Raw genomic sequence first — 21,680 nt, 5'->3', positions numbered from 1 at the left:
TAAAATTATTTTTTTATAATAGTAGTTATTTTTAAAAAAGTATTAGAATTGCTTGTAATTAGATGCCATCCCATCCCAGATATCAATTATCTTTACTGCACTTTTACTGATGATGCTTTTGCACCTCGTTAGTTGTATTTTTGTTGTATTTTATTGCTAATTTCATTTTATACTTTATATTTCTTGTATTCTGCACTCTTTATTTCTGTCTTATTTATTCTTCGTAAACACATGTGAAGTCTTAAATACAAATGCACTATTTGAGGTTGAGATTGTTCTTGCATAATGACTAATAAAGTTATTGAATCTTGAATCTATATAAGCCAGTTTTGGAACAGCGAGGAAAAAAAAGTCATAAGCGGCGTCTAAATTCTCTCCATATGTGTTTAGATCATCTCAAATCGAATTAAAACAACTTTATTGTCCTCAACTTGCATGACAATGAACAGATATCACATCATATGTCACAAAAACGACTGTAAATACTTTTAAATACACTATATTAGATGCAACTGTGTAAAAAAGCATGGAATTACTAAAAATGATTTTAAATGATTTAAAGTCCAAAATCCATTAATTATTAGTTTAACTGTTATAGTTTACACTATAGTGAGCAGTAAATTAACATTTTGGACCCTTAAAAATCATTTCCTCTCATCACTAACAGGTGTAGAGTCACCGGTCTATAATTTTCACACCAGTAATAGTGGGACCATTAGCAGGAAGTAATGGACATACTGCAACACTTTTTTATTCTACTGTTGGAATTACAAGGTGCATAAAGTTCACACTCGGTGGACATTTTGACTTGTCACAGCAGGAAATGCACAGGTGCAACTAATGACATTAATTATGTCCCAGTACGCTGAGAATGAACCAGTCAACATGATACCAGTGTTGTATTACTGGAGCACTTAAATGAATTGCAGCTTTAATTAAGAATATTAGTTACACCTGCGTTAATCACAGTGTCAGCAGGGAGGAAGGTCTATTAATCCTTTATTGCAACAGGATTAAAAAGTAAAAACTTTCTGCTTTCCCGCCAAGAAAATGTGTTAATGTCAAACTTTTTAAAGACCTTTTCTCATTGGGATACATATTTGTCAATGTTTAAGTGGGCCACTTAAACCTTTTCAGCTTGATTATTTGGAATAACTAAAATCCAAGTCTAAAGTTTAGACAGTGTATAAAACTGGAATATCAAGCTTTTTAAACTCACTTTTGTCCCTTTTTTATTCTTTGATATATTCTAACAAGAGATTTCTTTATATAACATGTAAATATCCAATAAGTTATCATACTGCATAAATTTAAGTTTGTGAATGCTTCTGCTGTCATTATAATAACAAATTTCTTGCTAAACTATTCACAAACTGCACGTTTTGGCTTGCTGAAGTCAAATTAATCAAATCTGTTGCCAGATTTTCACCATCTGCTGTTTTTTTTAATCATCTCAGAACAACTTTTTAACAAAGTTTGCTTTAAAATTATCCCCCAAAATGGACGTACATCAGCAGTAGATGTTTTCGATCAGAGTTTTATTCCCTTTAAACATATTTTCGAGACAGTTCGAAATGACTCAGAGCTCCTTTGAATCGATGCGTGTGTGTGTCTGCTGGCAGTAGGAAACGTCCCTTTAAATCCACTTTACTGTCACACATCCTAATGATATCATCATTAATGGTCCGTATTGTTTGGGAATGTGGGCTTTCTCCGGCTCTGGGAGCGTCTGCAGGCACATACTGTACTTCTTTGTCTCTCGGGATGGGATAGTTTTCCTTTTTAAGGCAGGTTAGTCAAAGCTTTCCCCCCCTCCCCACCTCCTCCAATGGATGCTTTCATTAACGACCTGCGCCGCCTCGCCATGTGAGGACGATTTGAAAGCCACCGTCCTCGCATTGTTATGTCATGAGATCACAGAGGCAGGAGGAAATTTGCTCATTTAACTGTGTGACCAGGATCCAACAAGTCCTCTAAACTAATTGGTAAAAGTGATGTTCGTCATCGGCTTCTGAAAACGACCCACGTGAGCATTTTTCTGCTCTGAAGCTCCTTCCAAAAACAGTAAAGACTCATTCATGACTGTTTTCTGATCTAACCGTGTTTGTTTAGATGATGGTTACAGTCAAAAACAGATTATGAGATCATTGGTTTAAAGAAAACATTGATGGTCAGTAGGAGCGTTGCACCACCAACCCAACCTCTTCCCAGACAGACATTAAAGGATAAGTTCACAGTTTTTTGAGTGCGTCTTAAAACAACAGTCTTGCTTGCTGTAATCATTCCTCCTGTTCATACCGACCATTAGATTTAAAGATTTAAATGTATTTATCTGAAGCTAATATGAGTTATTGGTTATTGGTGCTGAAGTACAGTGAGATTTACTGACACTAAGAGGGAAATTTGAACTATAAAGACTGTTATGTTGGAAGATAATCTCTTCATATTAACTTCAGATAAACTTTTAAAAGCATTTTTTGCACAGATTTTGTCCCCCATGACTTAAATTGGAAAAATATATGCCAAGTATGAAGAGGAGGGATGATTATAGGGACCAAAACCTTTTTCAGTGTTCATTTAAGGACCTGACTGTTGTTTTAAGACAGATTTGAAAAACTGTGAACTTGTCCTTTAACACTACATGCGTTTATAGACTTCCTGTTAGATCACCTTGTTACATAGATGCTGTATTTCATTATTATTGTTGAGTAATTTGTTCTTTGGTATCTGAATTTATTGCTCAAACTGTCCTTCCTGGAACATATTTCATTGTCTCGCTTGTACCTGAAGCAAACCTGACGCCACCATCACTGTCCCTCCCGTTTCCTGGGTCACCGTTGCCGTAATGACTTCTGAGAGTTGTAAAAAAAAACTGTCTCATATTATCATAAATTGCTGATATGATTCAAACTCATTACTAAAACTGAGCCTCTTGGATTGTTACTCATTGTCTCACCTGTACTTGAAGTAACACACCAGTATAAACCCCCAGTAACACCACATTGAGACAGAAGCTGATGATGAAGAAGGAGAAATGAAGGAGGATGAAAGGGGTTTTTTTTGTGTCAGAGAAAAAGGGGGAATAGAAAGATAAAAGAGAGGGAAGTAATAAAGTGGTGAAGAAGGAGAGGAAGGGATAAAGGGCAGATGACAAAAAGAAAATAGAAGAGGGAGACTAACAGAGACGTCGAGACATACATGGAGAGCAGTTCACAGGGAGGGAGGGCTGGGTAAAAAAGCGAGGGAGGGGTAACTACAAATAGCCAGGGGCAGTTGCTTCTTCTTCAGTGCTCCTCTCTGCTGCAGCCCTCATCAGGCTTTCTGTCTCCTCCATCATGGCCTCCTACAGCTCCTCCGCCCAAAGCACCTCCTCCTACCGCCGTACCTTCGGTCAGGGCACCTATGCCTCACCCACCCTCAACCGCTCGCTGCTGGGCCACATCGGCGGCGGCGGCGGCGGTGGCCACTCCAGCTCCAGGGTCTACGAGGTGACCCGGACCAGCACGGTGCCGTCCTACCGGGTGTCCTCCAGCTACTACGGCAAGCCAATTTCAGCCTCACGAGTGTCTATGGGGCGCACGTACGCCGGCATGGGCGAGACGCTGGACTTCAGCCTGGCCGACGCCCTCAACCAGGAGTTCCTGACCACGAGGACCAACGAGAAGGCCGAGCTGCAGCACCTGAACGACCGCTTCGCCAGCTACATCGAGAAGGTGCGCTTCCTGGAGCAGCAGAACCAGGCGCTGACGGTGGAGGTGGAGCGTCTGCGCGGCCGCGAGCCGACACGCATCGCCGACATGTACGAGGAGGAGATGAGTGAGCTGAGGAGGCAGGTGGAAATCCTGACCAATCAGAGGTCGCGCATAGAGGTGGAGCGGGACAACCTGGTCGACGACCTCGACAAACTCAAACAAAGGTGGGAGGAGCAATATGGTGTGTGTGTGTGTTTCTTTAAGAGGGGTTTAAGTGTGTTTGTGTCTATATAGGACGTTTCTGTATGTGTGTGTGCATAAATGTATGTGTGTGAATTGAGAAGGAGTCGGTGTGTGCATGTGTGTGTGCAAAAATGACAAAAAAGTAGAAAAAAAAGGGCGAAAAATTCAACGAAACCGCTGACTTTAAGAGTAAAATCAACAGTGAAAGCCAACAGGACGATGCGGTTAAACGGTGCTGACAAAGTGTGAATCAGTCAAGCAAAGCAAGAAATATCTGGATGATTCACACCGACCACATGAAAGCGAGGGAACGTGTGGATGGAGTGATGCATGAATGGAGGGATGAGATGATACACAGACATCGTGTGTGTGTGTGTGTGTGTGTGAGTGTGTGTGTAATATCATGTCTGCTCAATTTAACCAGCCGTGTGGGAGATAAGTGTGTCTCAGCTGGCAGAGTTATCTGTTGTTTGTTGTGGTTACAGGAGGTATTTTTAAACGCTGATACATGGTGTTAAAGGGCCATTACCAGTGTTTTTACTGGTTTTTGGCCATTTTACAAATCACATATTTACGTTGCGGTTTATGATTTTGCCTGATTCAGTGTTTGAAGGTTCTTTTTGCTAAGAATCTTTACACATAAATAAAAGTTTAGGACCATTTTTAAAACTTTTACGTAGACAATCATGAGTATCAACAGTTTTTAAGTAATCAGTTGTCATAAAACTCATCTCAGCATCTCATCAAATACACATCTAACTCTTTCATTTGTATTTTGAGTCTGCCAGATCAATATGTTAATATTATATGTACATAACAAAAATGTTCCTTATGTTTAAAAGGGTATAACAACATCATAGAAGAGTGAAAATGTATTTAAAGACCTTATAGCTGCAACGATTAGTCAATAAATTGATTAGTTGACTGACAGAAAATGAATCGGCATCTATTTTGATCCTCATTTCAAGTCATTTTTCAAGAAAAACTCTTTTATTCCAGCTGCTCAAATGTGATTATTTTCTTGTTTGAGGACGTCACCTCGGGCTTGTGATCACCATTTTCTGACATTTTATCGACTAAATGACTAATCGACTAAAGGAAGAAAATAACGGAAATAATCGTCAGTTGCAGCCCAACTTATTTATCCATAGCTGTTGTGTCAAATGTCAAAAACCACTACTACCAACTACCACTACTATTATTTATACTATTTTTTAAAATTTATTTAGCCTTTATTTAACCAGGTTTGTCCAATTGAGATCAAAGATCTCTTTTACAACAGAGACGTGGCCGAGAATAGCAGCAACACAGAGTTTCAACAATAAATAAACATAAAAGCACATAGATTTGAGTAACATTAAAATGATCAGATAAAACAATTCAACACAGACAATCTGGACTCAACAGATTTCACCATAGTTTTAAAATAAATCGTTCAGGATTACAGTCTGTAGATTGTTGTAGGTGCAGAAAACCTTAAAGCTTTCTTTCCCACCGCAGTTCAGACTTTGGGAACAACAAATTGTCCTGAGAACACATATTTCAAGTTTAAAAGAGAAGATAAGTAAGTAGGAATTAAGCCAAGAATGGCTTTGTAAATAAAAACATACCAATGACTCATGCAGTGCACATTAAGTAGGCCAATTCACTTTTAAGTACAATGTTGAATAAGAGATCCACAGTTTGTAGTGAATCTCAGAGCTCCATGATACAAGTTATCCAGCGTGTGAAGACACTGAGCAGACGCATTCATGAACAACACATCACTATAATCAATGACAGGTGAAAAGGTAAACTCCACTAATTTCACACAAAAAGAAAAGCAAGACTTGTTTCTATAGTGAAATCCTCATAAAAGCTTCAGTTTTTTGTAACATACTGGATATGCACCTTAAAAGATAAGTGGTCATCAGTTAAAAACCCTACAGCAGGTATTTAAAAGTAGATTCTAACTCAATTTGTTGACCATTTCTGGTAACAATTTTATCAGAAAATGCTCATCTTACTCATCTAATCTTAAGTATAAGCTTTGTTTTTTCTGCATTCAGAACAAGTTGCAGTTGACAAAGCTGTTCTTAAACTCTATCAAATGAAGTTTCAGCAGGAGTGGATGTAAAGCAGTAAATGACAGAGTCATCACCGTAGAAATGAAAGGTTGATTTTATAATAATCTGTCCAAGGAAATTTGTGTAGATAGTAAATAACAGTGGGCCTGGAACTGAACCTTGTGAGACTCCCTTGTGGACTTGCAGTACCTCTGAGGTAGCACCCTCTAACTGAACAGCCTGAGTTGTGTCTGTGAGATAGTTAAAAATCTGCAATACACCCAACTGCATGTTCAGAAAAACCAATAGCTGTGAGACGTCCAATTAAAGTAATGTGATCAACGGTCTCAACGGCCTTAGAGAGGTCTATAAAAAGAGAAAGACAGCACAGCTTGTTATCTAAGGCCTCAGTTATATCATTTATGACCTTCATGGCAGCAGTAATGGTACAATGGTTTTTGCAGAATCCTGACTGAAATATAGACCATATAGAGTCGCCTCCTTCCAAGAGGGGAATAACAAAGTCAGCTTTTCAGTCCTCTGGGTTTTTATTTATTGACAAGGTAAGTGTCATGCAAATTTAAAGGATAGATTCACAGAGAGCAAGATGTGCATCTCCCAGTTTGCTAGGCTGAAAGAGATACTGTATGAAGTTCAGTAATCATATTTGTATATACAAGCGTGCGTCACAGAACATCCCGTATTCATCATCCTGACAGGTGTCTTTTAATTAATGCATAATGTTCCTTCTATTCATTCAGAGCCTAATCTATCTTTCTTCTTCAGGGGGTTTCCTTCTCTGCCTCGGTCTGCTGAGAAGTAACAGTCGAAGGCCGAATCCCAGAGCTCGCTTTTATTAACTTATCCACACCTGTCGGGAACCGGCGGTTAAACATGTTCACACGAGAAGCAGAGAAGACAGACTATCATATTGTGCACTTAGCCGTAAGACGGTATAACATAATCTTAAGACAATAAACATAAGAGCATAAGCTTCCATTTCAGGACATTTGAAGACAGGCTCTAAGTCATCTGGACCAGCTGGTTTTCTAGGACTCAGTTCTTTTAGAGCTCTAATGACCTCTGTTGTGGTAAAAAAGGGTGAAGTTAAAGACCTGAACATTGCCAGTGGCCCTGTCGTTAACTGGAGATACTCTCGGTGTTCAACAAGACACCAGAGGAAATAAAATACTACCGTGAATACTTCTACTACTACTCTACATAATTACAATTAAGTTTGATCAGATTAATGCAAGAAAACAAACATAAAGTAGATGTAAAAGAATAATTAAAACACGTTCCTCAAAACTAAAAGTGCCGAGAGCCTCGAATGAAAATTAGCATTAAAAATAGACGCGTGATTATAAAAGACATTTTCCAAGGCTTACACCAGTCTGGATCTATAAATATTAACATACGTGCCGTAGAATAAATTTAGACCTGACAATGAGCCTCAATGTGGACCAGGCACATGATAAGCTCTGATTCCTGCATCATCCTGCTGAAGTGCCTCTGAGCCAAAACACTGTGAACCCCCCCGAAACTGCTTCATCCGTCAGCTGAGTCTCTGTTTTTAATCCGATATACTCTCTGTGTTGTTTAACTATGAAACTGATAAATGACGGACGACTGACGTGTGCGTGTTGCTACCCGAGTCTGACCAAAGTTAGAGCTCATCACACACACACACACACACATCATGTTTACACTGTGCTCTTCTATAAAAGGAGAGGAAAGAGCTCACACATATCTGAAGGATCTCTCCTAATGATCTGTCCTTTCTCTTTCTCTCGCCGCTGTTTACATTTTAAGTGCCAGTTTTGCGAGGATGCAGAGAGGAGAGAGTGCTACTGCAACTCAAAGCAGATATAAAATAGTCGCTGGAAGATCCAAGAGAGATTTAACTTAGAATAAAATAAAAATAGAGCTTTTATCTGGGGTTTTATCTCCTGTTATTGCTGCAGGGAGTCGATCCAATCTGGTTCTTTAACATTAAAACATAATTTGAATTTTCTGCCTCTTTCCCTTTGCAGGAACATCAATGTTATTCTCTTTTGCATATTTGGTCAGATGTTTCTTTGGCAAAATCATTTCCTAAACACATCTCACTTCAGATGAAGCAAACATGTAAATTACCTATAAATGGTAACCAGGTGCTGTAGCTGCCGCTGAGGACGATGACGTCATGTCCTTCATCTTCTTACGGGAATTTAGGGGGTTTTAGCAACAGCAGGGATCTAACATCATGCAGTTAAAAACTTAATTTTTGGACTAATTCTAGTATATTTACATCTGACTACTTATAATTAATAGATTCTGGCAGAATGGAAAAGGCTTAGAAGTTTCCTGGATTCATTTGGTACTAATGAGGAAAACAGTGGATGTTAGGATATTTTATTATGGAGTGTTATGAGCAGTTATTGATTAAGAACTGGTTCATTTAAATACAATTTGCAGTGTTTTTGGTGTGTGGTGGGGACAGAGGGAACAGCTCACGGCCTAAAATCCTCACTAAAGCTTTGATGTTGATCAGTGAACTAACATGTAAATGAATCTAATCTCGTTGTCCGTCTGTCCGTCAGACTCCAGGAGGAGATTATTCAGAGAGAGGAAGCAGAGAACAACCTGGCTGCTTTCAGAGCGGTGAGTCCTGCATGCCTCACTGATCCTACTGTATGTACAAGTACTCCAGTCAAACACATACAGAGAAGTTCTTCATCTGACTTTCTCTACGATGTAAGACGTCATTTTTATTCCAGTTATTATGAGAATACATGCGAAACATGTTCAAGCTTGATAGGATGAGCACATTAGATGGTGACAGGTCGGGATTTGTTGGGTTCATTGGAATTTTCACTCAGTTTAGTGTTAAGTTGAACATTAATGAATAAAATTGTGGTTTTATAAAACCTTAATCTAATTGAATCTGAATCTTTTGGTCCTTTTAATTGATGTTCTGGAGCTTTTGATCTTATTGCCCGATCTTCCTCAGTAGATGGAGTTTTCCCAGTTGTCATGTTTCCAGTTGTCATGAGAAGTCCTTAAAGTACTCTTTAAGGACTTCTCATTCATGTCAGTGGCTTAAAAGTGAAGTTTCAAAGTTAATTCTTGTCCTTCAAACATCCAGAATGAACTTTAAAACTTTAAAGTTGAGATGTTATTGACCTTTGGAAATAAAGATTTCACATTCTCAGAACTTCATGAAAAGTTTGACATTGGACTTAAACTGTTCATTAAACACCTTTAACACAGTCGTGGATCAAACTCTTTGTTCTACTTGTAACCTCTGCAGGATGTGGACGCTGCCACTCTGGCCCGTCTGGACCTGGAGAGACGCATCGAGACGCTGCAGGAGGAGATCGCCTTCCTGAAGAAGATCCATGAAGAGGTTCTCTCCTCTTTTTTATTTGTCATTGCGACTGCTGTGAAGAATTGGCTTCTTCTCTGACACCTATCAGACTTTATTTACAGATTATTTACCCATGATGTGATATTTTCATAGTTTATAATATACGAATCATGAAAACTTTAAAAATCTATCACATCTGTTTAAAGATGAAGAAATCTTTCTATTTTGTATGAATGCAGTTGGTCTGTCTGTCTGTAAGCGTCTGTTGTTACATCTGTGTGTGTGTGTGTGCGTGTGTGTGTGTGTGTGTGAGATGACAAACGAGAGGATCGGGGAAGTATACAGTTTCACGCACAAACACACAAACAAAGCTTGTAATGTTGGCAGCAGCCTGAGCAGTGCTGCAGCAGAGCGCTGAAATCTCCCACAGCAGATGTACGGCTAAAATTACTCTGCGTACCAGCAGTTGACGTGAACCGTCTCTGAACAGCAGAGGCTTGTAAGCTTAGATGTGTGTGTGTGTGTGTGTGTGTGTGTGTGTGTGTGTGTGTGTGTGTGTGTGTGTGTGTGTGTGTGTGTGTAGCCCTGAGAATAATAAACACCATCCACTTTTTTAGCTTTTCCAAAAATACAAAACAACACATAAGCAACACTTTCTCTGACTACTGCAACATGATGCCAACATCACCTGGTTGCTGCAGCATTAGCAGCTAATTGCTACGTGATCACTACTGGTTTTAAGTGATAATAGGTGATCAATACTTTGACTTCCTTTAAGTTTAAAATAGCTGCTTTCTCTCTGGCTATAACTAAATTAAAAATCAGGTTTGTTTACACATTTTAACACCCGAACTGGTAGATTTGTTGTAAATTAGGGCAGAAAGTGAAGCAAAATTGTGTAATTTGCACAAAATTCAACACATCTTCACCTCAGTTTCTTCACATAAATTGCATTTGTACGCATTAGTGATGTCTAAAATTCTCTTTTCTTCCTGTTTGAATATAACTTTATAGATACTTGTAACACCAGGAGATTGCAGAGTGAAATTTCTTGCAGTTACCTGAAGTTTTTAGTATGTTTCTAGCGATCTCATAGGGGATTATCAATGTAATCTGACCTTCCTCCTCCTCCTCCTCCTCCCTCCTGCAGGAGATCCGCGAGCTGCAGGCCCAGATGCAGGAGACTCAGGTCCAGATCCAGATGGATATGTCCAAACCGGACCTGACGGCGGCGCTGCGAGACATCAGAGCTCAGTACGAGGGCATCGCCGCCAAGAACATTTCCGAGGCTGAGGACTGGTACAAGTCCAAGGTGAGAGAGAGATTATCATCAGTCGCTGCTGGTTTCTTTCACTGATCTTTCTCAGACGTTGTAAATACTGATCGGCTCTTTGAAAGGACAGCTGTGAGCCAGAACTTGAAACTGCATTTAGAGGGCTTAGTACAGCTTAGTATTATGAGGTATTATTACATTATTACATAGTTAAGAATTAATTAATGAGACGTGAAAAAAGACTAAATTAATGCGAATTTGACTGTGTGGTTTTAGTAGTACTGGGGTAGCAGTAGTAGTGGTAACACTATCTGACCTTTGACCTTTTGTCCCTGCAGGTGTCTGACCTGAACCAGGCTGTGAGTAAGAACAACGAGGCTCTGAAGCAGGCCCGGCAGGAGACCATGGAGTTCAGACACCAGATCCAAGCCTACACCTGTGAGATCGACTCACTCAAAGGCACCGTACGTCTCTCACACACTCACACTTCTTCTCTCCTCCGTCCTCTCTGAGCTCCGTTTGACTCCAGCTTTGTCGTCTCCTCTTCCAACAAATCCCAGAACGAGTCTCTGATGAGGCAGATGAGGGACATGGAGGACCGTCACGGCCGCGAGGCCAGCGGCTTCCAGGACACCATCGCCCGGCTGGAGGCGGAAATCGCCAACATGAAGGACGAGATGGCGCGTCACCTCCGCGAATACCAGGACCTGCTCAATGTAAAGATGGCGCTGGACGTGGAGATCGCCACCTACAGGAAGCTGCTGGAAGGAGAGGAGAGCAGGTGACGCTGCACTCGGTGGTTTTTAAATATATTACAACCAGTTTTTTTAGGGTTTCTGCAGCAGATTAAATGCTATTTCAAATGTAAGCAGCTGCTGGTTAAATCCTCTAATAGTAATTTAATCATTTGTGAAGCCAGAAAAAAAGCTTCATCATCTTTAGACCAAATGGGATTTCACTCTTATTTGTTTCTAGAAAATTAATGCTGAACTGAAAGTAAACAGATGGACTAATTTCACTGTTGACTAGATTCATTTGTAATTGTCTTTTCTTCCCTTTTATGTCACAAAACATTATTAACTGACTGAAGAAGGGAAGAAAAACTGTGCAGTTTTTTTTTAATTGGAGAAGTTCTGTTAGTAAAGGATAAAAAGTGTGTAGGTGAGACTTTAAAGGACAGAAACAGAGAATCCAAATGAAGATAACTTGATTACAGAGATTTACTGATATTAAACAGTAGATTAATAACACGCGTCATGTTTTCAACACTCATAACTCGCCTGTTTTTGTGTCTTTGCAGGATTGCCTTGCCTGTGCATAGCTACTCCACCGTGAGCTTCCGAGGTACGAACATGCACGCTGTTACCTGAACACACCACTAGAGGACAGCGCTTACAACCCACAATGTAGTTCAACTTCATATGGAGTTCTGAACACCAGATTTAAGATGCATCGTTGTTTAAATGTCATTATTAACGCTTTATGAGTGTATCAGAGGCAGAAGATGATGTAAAAAGCAAAATTAATAGTAGTTTTCTCATAGTCTGCTTACTGGATAATAACTCAAAACTGAAAAAAACAGTCTTAAGAGATTATTAACCTACTTTAGTTCATCTTTATATGAATAATATGTTTCATTCTGTCATGTTGTGTCGGTGCAGAGACGAGCCCCGAGCACCAGCAGCGCTCCTCTGAGATGCATTCAAAGAAAACCGTCCTCATCAAGACCATCGAGACCCGCGACGGAGAGGTACAACACACACACACACACACACACACACACACACACACACACACACACACACACGCACACACACACACACACAAAGCCTTCAACATCACAACTGCAGGACATTTATCTCAAGTTTCCTTTCCTTCCTTCCCAAGATTTTATGTGTGTATATACAGAATATTCTCAGTTATTAGTCAACAAACAGCCTTTTTGTTCAAATGATGCAACTATGACAAAAAAAAAGTCTCAGAATAAGTGAATTCAGAAGCATCTTTGCAGCTTTGTTGGTTAAAATTCATCTCATGAACTTCCTGTTTCTCTTCGTTATAATTAAAACGAAGCAAAAACACCCCAGAAAACAACTTTAGGTAGTAAAATCTGTGAAGTCTATGAAAGAAAGAGAGAAATATAAAGAAAAACAGATTTTCTCAGCTGCTGCGGATCAACAGACGACATTTTAAACCTCTTAGTTCTTCACATATCGACTAGTTTAATCTCCCTCATTTCTAACCCTGAACTAATGGGTTTACGTCCATATTGATCAGTATTCAGACTGGGTCACTTTTACTTAATTCTGCCCTAAATAGCCAAAGAATCAACTGACACAGAAACAAACTGTCCCTCTAAATGTAGTCTATTAAGAGGAGGTGGATAAAAGCTCTCTGTAGCTGCTATACGTACGATTCTAGCTGATTTTAAACCTTAAACATGACCTTTAACCTGAGCTTTTGATATCATTTATCAGCTGTGAGGTCTTTTTTTTTAAACAGAAGTATTCAAAATCTTTCCAAGTAAACACACCAACACACACAAGCAGCGACTAGTTCATCCAGAGATCCAAACATCCCGAGTGGAAACACGCTCCACCCGCAGCTTCATCTGGGGGGAAAAACACACGTCGCAGGCAGGTTGTGACTAGTCACAGTTGCTTCGTGTTACTTTTGTTTTTACATCTCTATCTTCCTGTGCAGCCTTGTCGACCGTGTTGAAGGATGGCGTGCGGCTGTTTTCGGGTTGAAAACATTTTTTCCACCTCTTGAAATAACAAAACCCTGTCAGCGCATAAAAAACACACTGCGGAACATCTTATCAACACGTCCGTCTGTATCTGAGTCCCTGTTTGATTAACACGAGAGACAAAATCTGGCAGTGCAGTGAGATTATTTTAACAAGAAGGAATAAGACAGATGTTGCACTAAGAATAATAAGAAAAACTATATTTTAAACGTGCAAATAATCTATATTCTTGCTGCACTTGCTGATTTCTTTCCTTTTTTTGCAACTACGTGTTTAAATTATTCCTCAAACTATGTTTTTGCCCCTATTGTAATCTCCTTCCAACCTTACATATATATAACTGACACATTTTAATATCTAGCTCACTGTTAGATCTCTGTACTGATCTAAAAACCACAAGTCACAAATATAACCGACAAGAAGAAACATCAAAGAAAAATTAAAGCGACAAGAAGAAAAATTAGAAATCAATAACATCTTATAATCCCTTCTTAGTTTATCCTCGAGCTACATGATCTTGAAAGATCATCTGTGCGGCTACAAAACATATAATTACACGAGCACGTCTGCAGCTATAAATGTCAAAAAGCTGCAATAAATTACAAGACTTAGTTACAGATAAAAATACTTCAACAGTCCAGAAATGCGAGGATGCCTGCTGGCTGTTTATTGACAGCTCTGACTTGCAAATAAACAAACATTTATTCATGTAAATAACCCATCTGTTGACTCCTGACCGTCGTGTTTCTGCCCTGCAGGTTGTCAGCGAGTCAACGCAGCACCAGCAAGACATCATGTAACAATCTGCAGAAGAAGAAGAAGAAGAAGAAGAAGAAACAATCTGTCCATCCTTCCTCTGAGCTGGATAGATGAGGAATAAAAGAAACAAAAAAAAAGATGCACAAATAAAACTAAGCCTAAAGACTTTTCAAACTCCTCGTTATGGCCTGTACTGTTCTTGTTTGAGAGTTACTGCAACATGTGAATTTAAAAGGAGGGAACTTTATCCGGGTTTATTTATCTCTGCTTACTGATGTCTTCCAGCTGAATACAACATACATGTACGTCGCAATAGCTGCAAAACATAATCTCCATCTCATCATTTACTGTCTATAACTGAATCCTAAAGACTCTATTTAATTTACAGATGTCTTAATAAGAGAAAACAAGAGAATATACGTCTTAAAACAAGACAGAATAAAGTTGCTGCACTAGAATCATGAAAAATTACCCTGAAATAAGTTTAAAGACTCAGTTGTAGATATAAAAATGACTTGATAAGATGGAGATTTTTGCACCGGATCACCAAAAATACAGCATTTATCCAAGAGGGACCCTTAAATAGGATATTCCAGTGCTGCACACAGTTCCTGCTCTGCAATTTTAAAGTTAAATATCACAGAAAATTTGCTCTTTCATTCAAACCGAGCAAATCCTCCTGCTTTTACCACAAGACCGTGAAAAGGGCAGAAATATGGATTCTTCTTCTGGTTTCTCTTGCAGCAGCTTTTGTCCTGTTTCCTCAAGGTCGTTGTTTTGTCTAGTCAGTAGCGTTAGGAGAGCGAGGAGAACTATATGTGCGTGCATTTACGCTTATCGAACAAAAAAGGGGACGCAGAGAGGACAGATAAAAAAAAAATGGAGGCGATGGAGGAGGAGATTACGAGGTGTCTGGAGATGAAGAGAGAGAGATACGAGGAGAGAGGTTGTGTGATGTAGAAAATACTAAGAAAGAGAAGGAGAGATGGAGGAGAGGGAGGGGGGGCAGCGATAATCCCTTGTGACTTTCAAATATTTGCTAATAAAAGTTAAGTGGATTACAAGTTAAAGCTGACTGACTTCTGTATGTTCTTGTGTCAAAGGACGACTCGCACACATTGATTGTATACAGGCCCGTAGGAACACATGCTTTAATAATCATAGTTCAATATTTTTTTTTTCTTTTTTTAAAAGCATAGAGTTACTGGCCTACAAGTGATGAGATTGCACTCTCCTTTTACAGAACGGCTTGAGAAATAAATAAAAATCAGCAAATAAATACATCCGACTGGAAAAAGAAACATGTCTCAATTAAATTAGATTTCTAAGAAATGCAACAGAAATAGTTCAAATAAAACGGTAAAAATAACAAAAAGAAAAAGTTAGTTAAGTGCTGTGTTTTATGTACAAATTTCACATCGATGCACATGGAGAAGGAGGAGGAGGAGGAGGAGGAGGAAGAGGTGGGGGGTGTTTGGTGGGAGCCAAAGCGAAGCCAACGTGGCGGGGCAGATCATATGGGAGGGGGATGTGGGGGGGACGGAGGGGTGAGATCATGCATTTCTGTTTCCAAAAAGGACGAATCAAAACGTACCATACATTCCCCCTTTTGCTTGCTGTTCCTTTATATAAAAAAAAATAAAATAAAAGGTAAAGACTATTCACATTTTCACTGTTGACAAAAATGTTATGTTTGTCCCAAAATGAAGAAAATCAATGCACATGATGGAAGGAGTCTAAGTACAAGTTGGTTTGGCCGCTAGTCCGCTTTTCTCATTCAAACTCTCTGAGCCTTAATTACACTGACATCTCAGCCTGGTCCTGTTTGTTAAAGGTGCTTTTGATGAGTCACATTTCAAACTAAGTAATTATCATGATGATTATTATACTCTAAACGTAGAGAAGAAAAACAGGCTTCTCCGCTGTATTTTTAAACAGCTTTTTGAACCGATAGTCGGCAGTTAATCTGCTGCATTGCTTTACGGCGCAAAACAGAAAGAGGGCGCTGTTCTGCCACAGCAAATAGAGTTTAAGACTTGAGTTTCTCAGACTGGCAGGTGGTGAAACAACTGATTCTCTTTTTGAAATTTTTACAAATGAGTCAGATTTTGTCAGAAGATCTGCTGCGTTGCTTTTGCTGTTCTGCCAAAGCAAACAGAGCTAAAGCTAACGCAGCTAAAGCTAACGCTAAAGCTAACGCTAAAGCTAGTAAGTGTGTCAATGATTTCTCAGATGATGTGAGAGGAGTGAAACATCATCCCAAACTCAAGAACAGAAGATATTTGCACTACTTCACTCTCCACTTGCACAACGTAGTGTGACATTTATCTGTTTTACAAACTTAACATATATTTACTTCCAGTCAACCTGCTGTCAACTCTACAGTAACGTTTCCTTCGCCTCCACCTCATAGTTACTTCACTTTTCACAGTTAATTTTGTACATATTGTTAATAGTATTTAGCGCTTTTTGTATGTAGTGTTTTTAGCATTTTGGTATCACCTCAGTGTCTTTAAATAGCAAAGTTAGCCAGTCAGCTAGCCTAGCTGGATACTAAAATGTAGAAAAGCACCTTTAAATTTATGAGGAGGGCCGTCAGCTCTACGGATTTTTGCTCAGTCCCTCTTTGCTCTTCTTCGGTTGATTTCTCCTCTGTGAGCTTTTCATTCCTTTCCAGCTGATGCTGAGCTAAGGGCAAAGTGGGAAGATATAGCTGGAAACATTATAATTTAAACCCTTTATCCAGCAATGAGGTCGGAGATTTACTTGCTCGCTTTCGCAAGACGGTATACGTCAGTCACTTTTGGTTTTAGCAGCTTTTCCAAGCACCAAGTGTTAAAAAACAAGCAGCGACCCAACGTTAAAGCTGTGAAAATCAGCGTTGGTGTTACACTGAGTGACTAGCTGACATCGCTAATGGTTACCTAAGACACTGAAGTGATTATCAAAATGATCAAAAATACTAAAAAAAAAACTATATACAAAAACAAACTGTAAATACTATTAATATGTAAAAAAAAATTAACTGTGAAAAGTGAAGGGACTGTGAGGTGGAGGTGAAGGTAACGTTACTGTAGCGTTGACAGCAGGTTGACCGGAAGCAAACAAGATGTTCAGTTCATAAAAGTTCGGATATACGTCACACTACATTGTGCAAGTGGAGAATTACACTGTTAGGTTTACACAAACATGACCATCTCAGAGAAGATGACTGACCTGTCTACTGCATTTTTAAAACTTTCAAGATTTCAGCTAAAAATCTGCTGCGTTGCTTTACAGCACAAAAAAGGAAGACGGCGTTCTTCTGCCAGAGCAAAAGGAGCTTTAGCTTGTAAGTATCTCTCAATGTTAGATGGTTGAAGGAGAGAAAAACATTCCAAACTCATCTGATTTTAAAAGGAAAACTTCAGCATTTTGGGAAAAATGGGATAAATTATTAATTTTAGCTATAGAATAAATATATTACTACTACTCTGCTTAGCAGCGTGAATAATCTCTTGGAGTAATCTCGTGAATGAAATTCAGGGATTGAGATTTCCAGCACTCAGAAATCCTCAATATCTTTTTACATATGTGTCTGTTGGGTGAAATATCTCATGAGGTGCCAGTGTAAATATGGCTTTCTCGCTGTCGACTGAAAGCAAATCCCCCTCATACATCCAGGCATCTGTGAAGACGACAAGCCAACAAGTCGACTCCGAAATTTTACCCTGTTCGTCAAGTCTCCTTCTGTGATCACATTTAATGCAAAAACAAGCCATTCTTCGGAGATCTGTCAGTAACCCCCCTCCTGTTGCTGAATGGTGCAGTCCGAGGAGGGGCAAGGCACCTGTTAAAGCAGAATCCCCCCGGCCTTCGAAGAGCAGTTTGATGCTTGAAGAGGTGTATAGTTCAGCACCATGGGTGACGAAGGATTTCCCCACCTTTAAAAAGGACGTTAAAGACGTCTCTCCCCGTTTCAAGAAGGGTTTTTGTAGTCCAGATGGCACAGAAAGCAAATAACGGACCCCGGTTTGCATTTAAGGGCCCTTACTTCCCTTCAGAGATGATCTTCGTTGGGTTTTTGGAGGCCTAATGAGGGAAGAGATGCTGCTTTTGCAGTTGAAAAACTAAAGCAAGCTGAACTTGGGTGATTTCTTTATACAATGTCTGTGTTAGATCCTGCTGCGGCAGGTTTGTACTGAAACTCTGATCCCTGATCTGGTTTGACTTGAGACGGTGACATACAGGCCCGGGGCCCGGTACGGCAGGCTGCTTCAGGTTTCCATGTCAACCCTTAAGATTGTAGCTGCGGTGTGTGTTTTGTGTAAGTGCATGCATGCATCTGTGCGTTTGTATCGACTGAAAGACAAGTGAAAAAAGGTCAAAACAGACCTCTGCACCATACTGACGGCTCCCATGAGGAGAACAGAGCCTCAGAGTCAAAGATTAAATTAGTAAAGGGTTAAACATGTTTTGCATTTTGGGTAAATCCAGCCCTACAAACATACTGTACAGGGGTGTGGCTAAACCCAGATTGTGTGTATTTAAACCCAGTATCTTTGCACCAGTGGTGGTTGTTGTTTTTGTAGCACAGGCGTGATGACACCCAGGTGGGTAAGTGATTGTAGAGTCATGTATCTCCCTGTTTAGTGGTGTGTTCAGGCTCCTGGGAGAAGGAGGAAGAGGAGGAGTGGTCAGACCCGTAGCGAAGGTCCTGCAGCGCCAGTGAGGGGCGTCGTGGAGCCGCAGTCGTAGCCCACATCCACGACGGCGTGAGGTCCACCGACCAGCCGGGCCGGGAAGGGCTGAGCCTGCACCTGCCGTTCTCTGAAGCTCTGGATGTAGCTCTGAAAGAAAGAAAGTTATGAGTGAATGACAACTTATAATATGAAACAATCTGCAGCAAAGAAAATGGAAAAGAATGAATCCAATTACAAGAAACCTGATGCCAAAAAAAGAAGGAAAACATGTCAAAAGAAAATAGTTTCTTTCTCCCCCTTTTTTAAGTCTTAGTGGAAGCTCAAACAGAAAAAAACACGGATAAAGATGACAACAAACACGGCATCAGCAAGGCTCCTCACCGGCGAAAGGACATCTGTGTCGTAGCGGCGGATGGGGTTGGGTTTGCGGCGGTAGGCGGGCTCCTGGTGCAGTTGCTTGGCCTGGTGCTGATGGTGGGAGGAGGAGCCGTGCTGCTGCTTCTTCTTCTTCTTATTGCGATAGCGGTCGTCCCGCTGTCGAATCCGCATCACCTGCATCCTCCTCTGCTGCCGGCTGATGATCACTGGGGGTTAAGGAGGTGGTTCAGTCAGTGGAACCGTTAACATCTAAAGATAATCTGAACTTTAATGAACACAGACGACCCATTGGATGGTTTCACTGCTTCTTACCAACATGAGGAGCCCAGAGGAACTCCTTCACAGCAGGTTCATGAAATACACACACAGCTAAGTGATTTTTAAACCATAAAAAGCAGCAAACAAGAAACACTAATAGTCACCGTCTATGTCATCATACTGGTGACAATCAATTGGTTTAAGAGACATTCACTAGCAGTCCTCACCCTTGGTATGGGAGTATCCCTCAGCGGTCACCTTCCATTGGACTATGACACCCAGCAGGGTGAGGGCGGGCCACACCCCGAGCACCACCCACGTCAGCCAGCACACCGGCTTGGCAGGCGCCGCTTTCATCCGCTCATACATGTACAGCACCAGGGCGAAGAGCTCCACAAAGTAGTCCAACGCCACAGTGATGACCGCCGCCCCAAACACCGCCGTGGACAGCGTGGTAAAGAGGCGCTGCCACTGCAGGGTGAGCACGGCAAAGAGCATGCCTAGGCCAAGCAGCACGCCCAGGGGCACCCAGACGGAGCGCGGCGGGCTGTCGGAAAGCTCCTCCATGCCTACCAAGGTGGCCACGGCCACCAGCAGGCCCAGCAGCAGGCCCACCATGAAGAGGCCCACGCTGCGAACCAGCATGGTGACCAGGCCGCAGAGCGTGCCGATGCCCAGGCCGATGCCCACCGAGGCCTCCACGCTCAGCTGGGTGTCCAGCACGCGCTCCTTGTAGCAGAGCATGAAGATGACGACGGAGCCGAACATCAGGCCGGTCAGGAACATCACCGCCTTGAAGCAGCGGTAACCTGCAGGGAGAGGAAGACATGTCATCATCAATGAGGGCCATGACTTCACAAATAAACCAATCACAGAGCAGAAAACTGCTGCTGCTTACAAGCATTTTGCACTTCTGTCCACACCTGCAAGTGACGTCACAACACGTCTTATCTTACGCATAACCATAAATCCAGTGCAGGTTTGAAAGATTCATATCAAATCATGGGAACTGAGCTGAGACCAGAACACTACTGTAGTTTAGTCTACGACCTCCAGTGACCTCCAGTGACCCCAACTGACAGCCAGCAGAAATTGTAACCATGGAGAAAATAGTCCACATTTAAGGTACGACCTCAAGTTTCTGTCATTTCAATAAGCATCTTATCTGGACATTTACAATCCAACATGTGGAGTGAAACAGTTTCCCTACATTTTGTCATTCTCTGATGGTGGCGGCTGCTACTGATTATAATCTGAACAGTCTGCTTTTGTTGTTGGTGCTCGCTGGCTATATTTCCTGTTAGGACAAAGTGTGACAGATGAACCTCTTGAGATCATTTGTGGGAAGTTTAAAAAGGTTACAATGAATACTGCGGTGTCTGAGACAGTGGACAGAACAGATAAACAACCGTTGGCTGCAGGAACAGGTGGAGTCTTGATCTGCCATCATTTTAAATTGAAACAGACACATCTATTACAGTTATTATGGTAGCAAGCACTTCTATTTATTCTTCTGTTTATCTCCTGTCCAATATGCAACTGAAGTAAAAACTTATAGGTCAAAACAGATCCTCCTCCTCCATCCGTGATCAGCTGAACAATCAAGAAATCAGGAATATTCTCCGGTTTGGAAGAGAGCTGAGTTTTCCGACTCACCGAAGAAGCAGTAAATGATGCCGAAGAGGCAGCACATGGAGCAGACGACGGAGGGAACCACCTTATAGCGGCCGCTGGAGTCCTCGCAGCTGTCCAGCCGCTCGGGGCTCAGCTCCTGGTTGGACTGGGCCAGCAGCAGCGTCTCCAGGGTGGTCGTCATGGCGAACAGGAGGAGAGTAAAAGAGAGAAAAGAGAAGGATGGAAGAAAGAGGGAGGAGGCTGGGGGGGCGGGGGGAGGGGAAAGAGATGGAGGATGAGAGGTGATCAGGTGGGAGGCGAGGGACAGGGGAGGCTACGGAGCAGCGCCCAGCCGCATGGTTTCACCTGTAGATAGAGAGAGAAAAGGGAGATATAGAGGGAAGAAATATCACTTTTTGTGTTTGATATGTATGAACAGAAGCAAACTGTGTGGTCTAAAGAGAGAACTAGTCCAGTTGCTAAAATCAATAAGTTGTAATGTCAATCGTAGGAATAAAATCTGATGTTATTCGGTTCACATAACGTTTCAAAACGACTATTTGGTGAATTATACCACCATCTTCACGTTAAAAAGTACTTATTGTGATCAAAATATGTCAGGTGGTGCATTCAATGTC

The 21,680-nt window shown here is 41.0% G+C and overlaps 3 protein-coding genes across 7 annotated transcripts in view; 1 reads left to right on the top strand and 2 right to left on the bottom strand.

The window, feature by feature from the left end:
- The window catches only part of LOC122976244, a 1,153,509-nt gene that overhangs the window by 499,144 nt on the left and 632,685 nt on the right, over window positions 1-21,680 (bottom strand). The gene's annotated exons all lie outside the window — the stretch shown is intronic.
- Window positions 3,276-14,943, top strand: desmb (desmin b). Its single transcript, XM_044344672.1, has 9 exons — window positions 3,276-3,916; window positions 8,563-8,623; window positions 9,273-9,368; window positions 10,480-10,641; window positions 10,941-11,066; window positions 11,163-11,383; window positions 11,903-11,946; window positions 12,264-12,352; window positions 14,110-14,943. Exons 1-9 carry the CDS (start codon window positions 3,336-3,338, stop codon window positions 14,149-14,151), a joined length of 1,422 nt encoding a protein of 473 aa, XP_044200607.1. The 5' UTR covers window positions 3,276-3,335; the 3' UTR covers window positions 14,152-14,943.
- tmem198b (transmembrane protein 198b) overlaps window positions 14,656-21,680 on the bottom strand; it is a 28,671-nt gene continuing 21,646 nt past the window's right edge. For all 5 annotated transcript variants that reach the window (XM_044344681.1, XM_044344680.1, XM_044344683.1 and 2 more), the window contains 4 exons: window positions 21,085-21,408; window positions 19,656-20,237; window positions 19,174-19,376; window positions 14,656-18,939 (listed from right to left, as the gene is read on the bottom strand). In XM_044344681.1, coding sequence (XP_044200616.1) covers window positions 18,787-18,939; window positions 19,174-19,376; window positions 19,656-20,237; window positions 21,085-21,244 — 1,098 coding nt within the window. In that variant the 5' untranslated portion in view covers window positions 21,245-21,408 and the 3' untranslated portion in view covers window positions 14,656-18,786. The remainder of the gene's footprint in view (window positions 18,940-19,173; window positions 19,377-19,655; window positions 20,238-21,084; window positions 21,409-21,680) is intronic.

This window comes from Thunnus albacares, chromosome 24 (genome assembly GCF_914725855.1).
Source record: "Thunnus albacares chromosome 24, fThuAlb1.1, whole genome shotgun sequence".
Taxonomy (NCBI): Eukaryota; Metazoa; Chordata; class Actinopteri; order Scombriformes; family Scombridae; genus Thunnus; species Thunnus albacares.
Note: the sequence above shows the minus strand (reverse complement) of the source record. Positions and strands in the feature narration are given on the sequence as shown.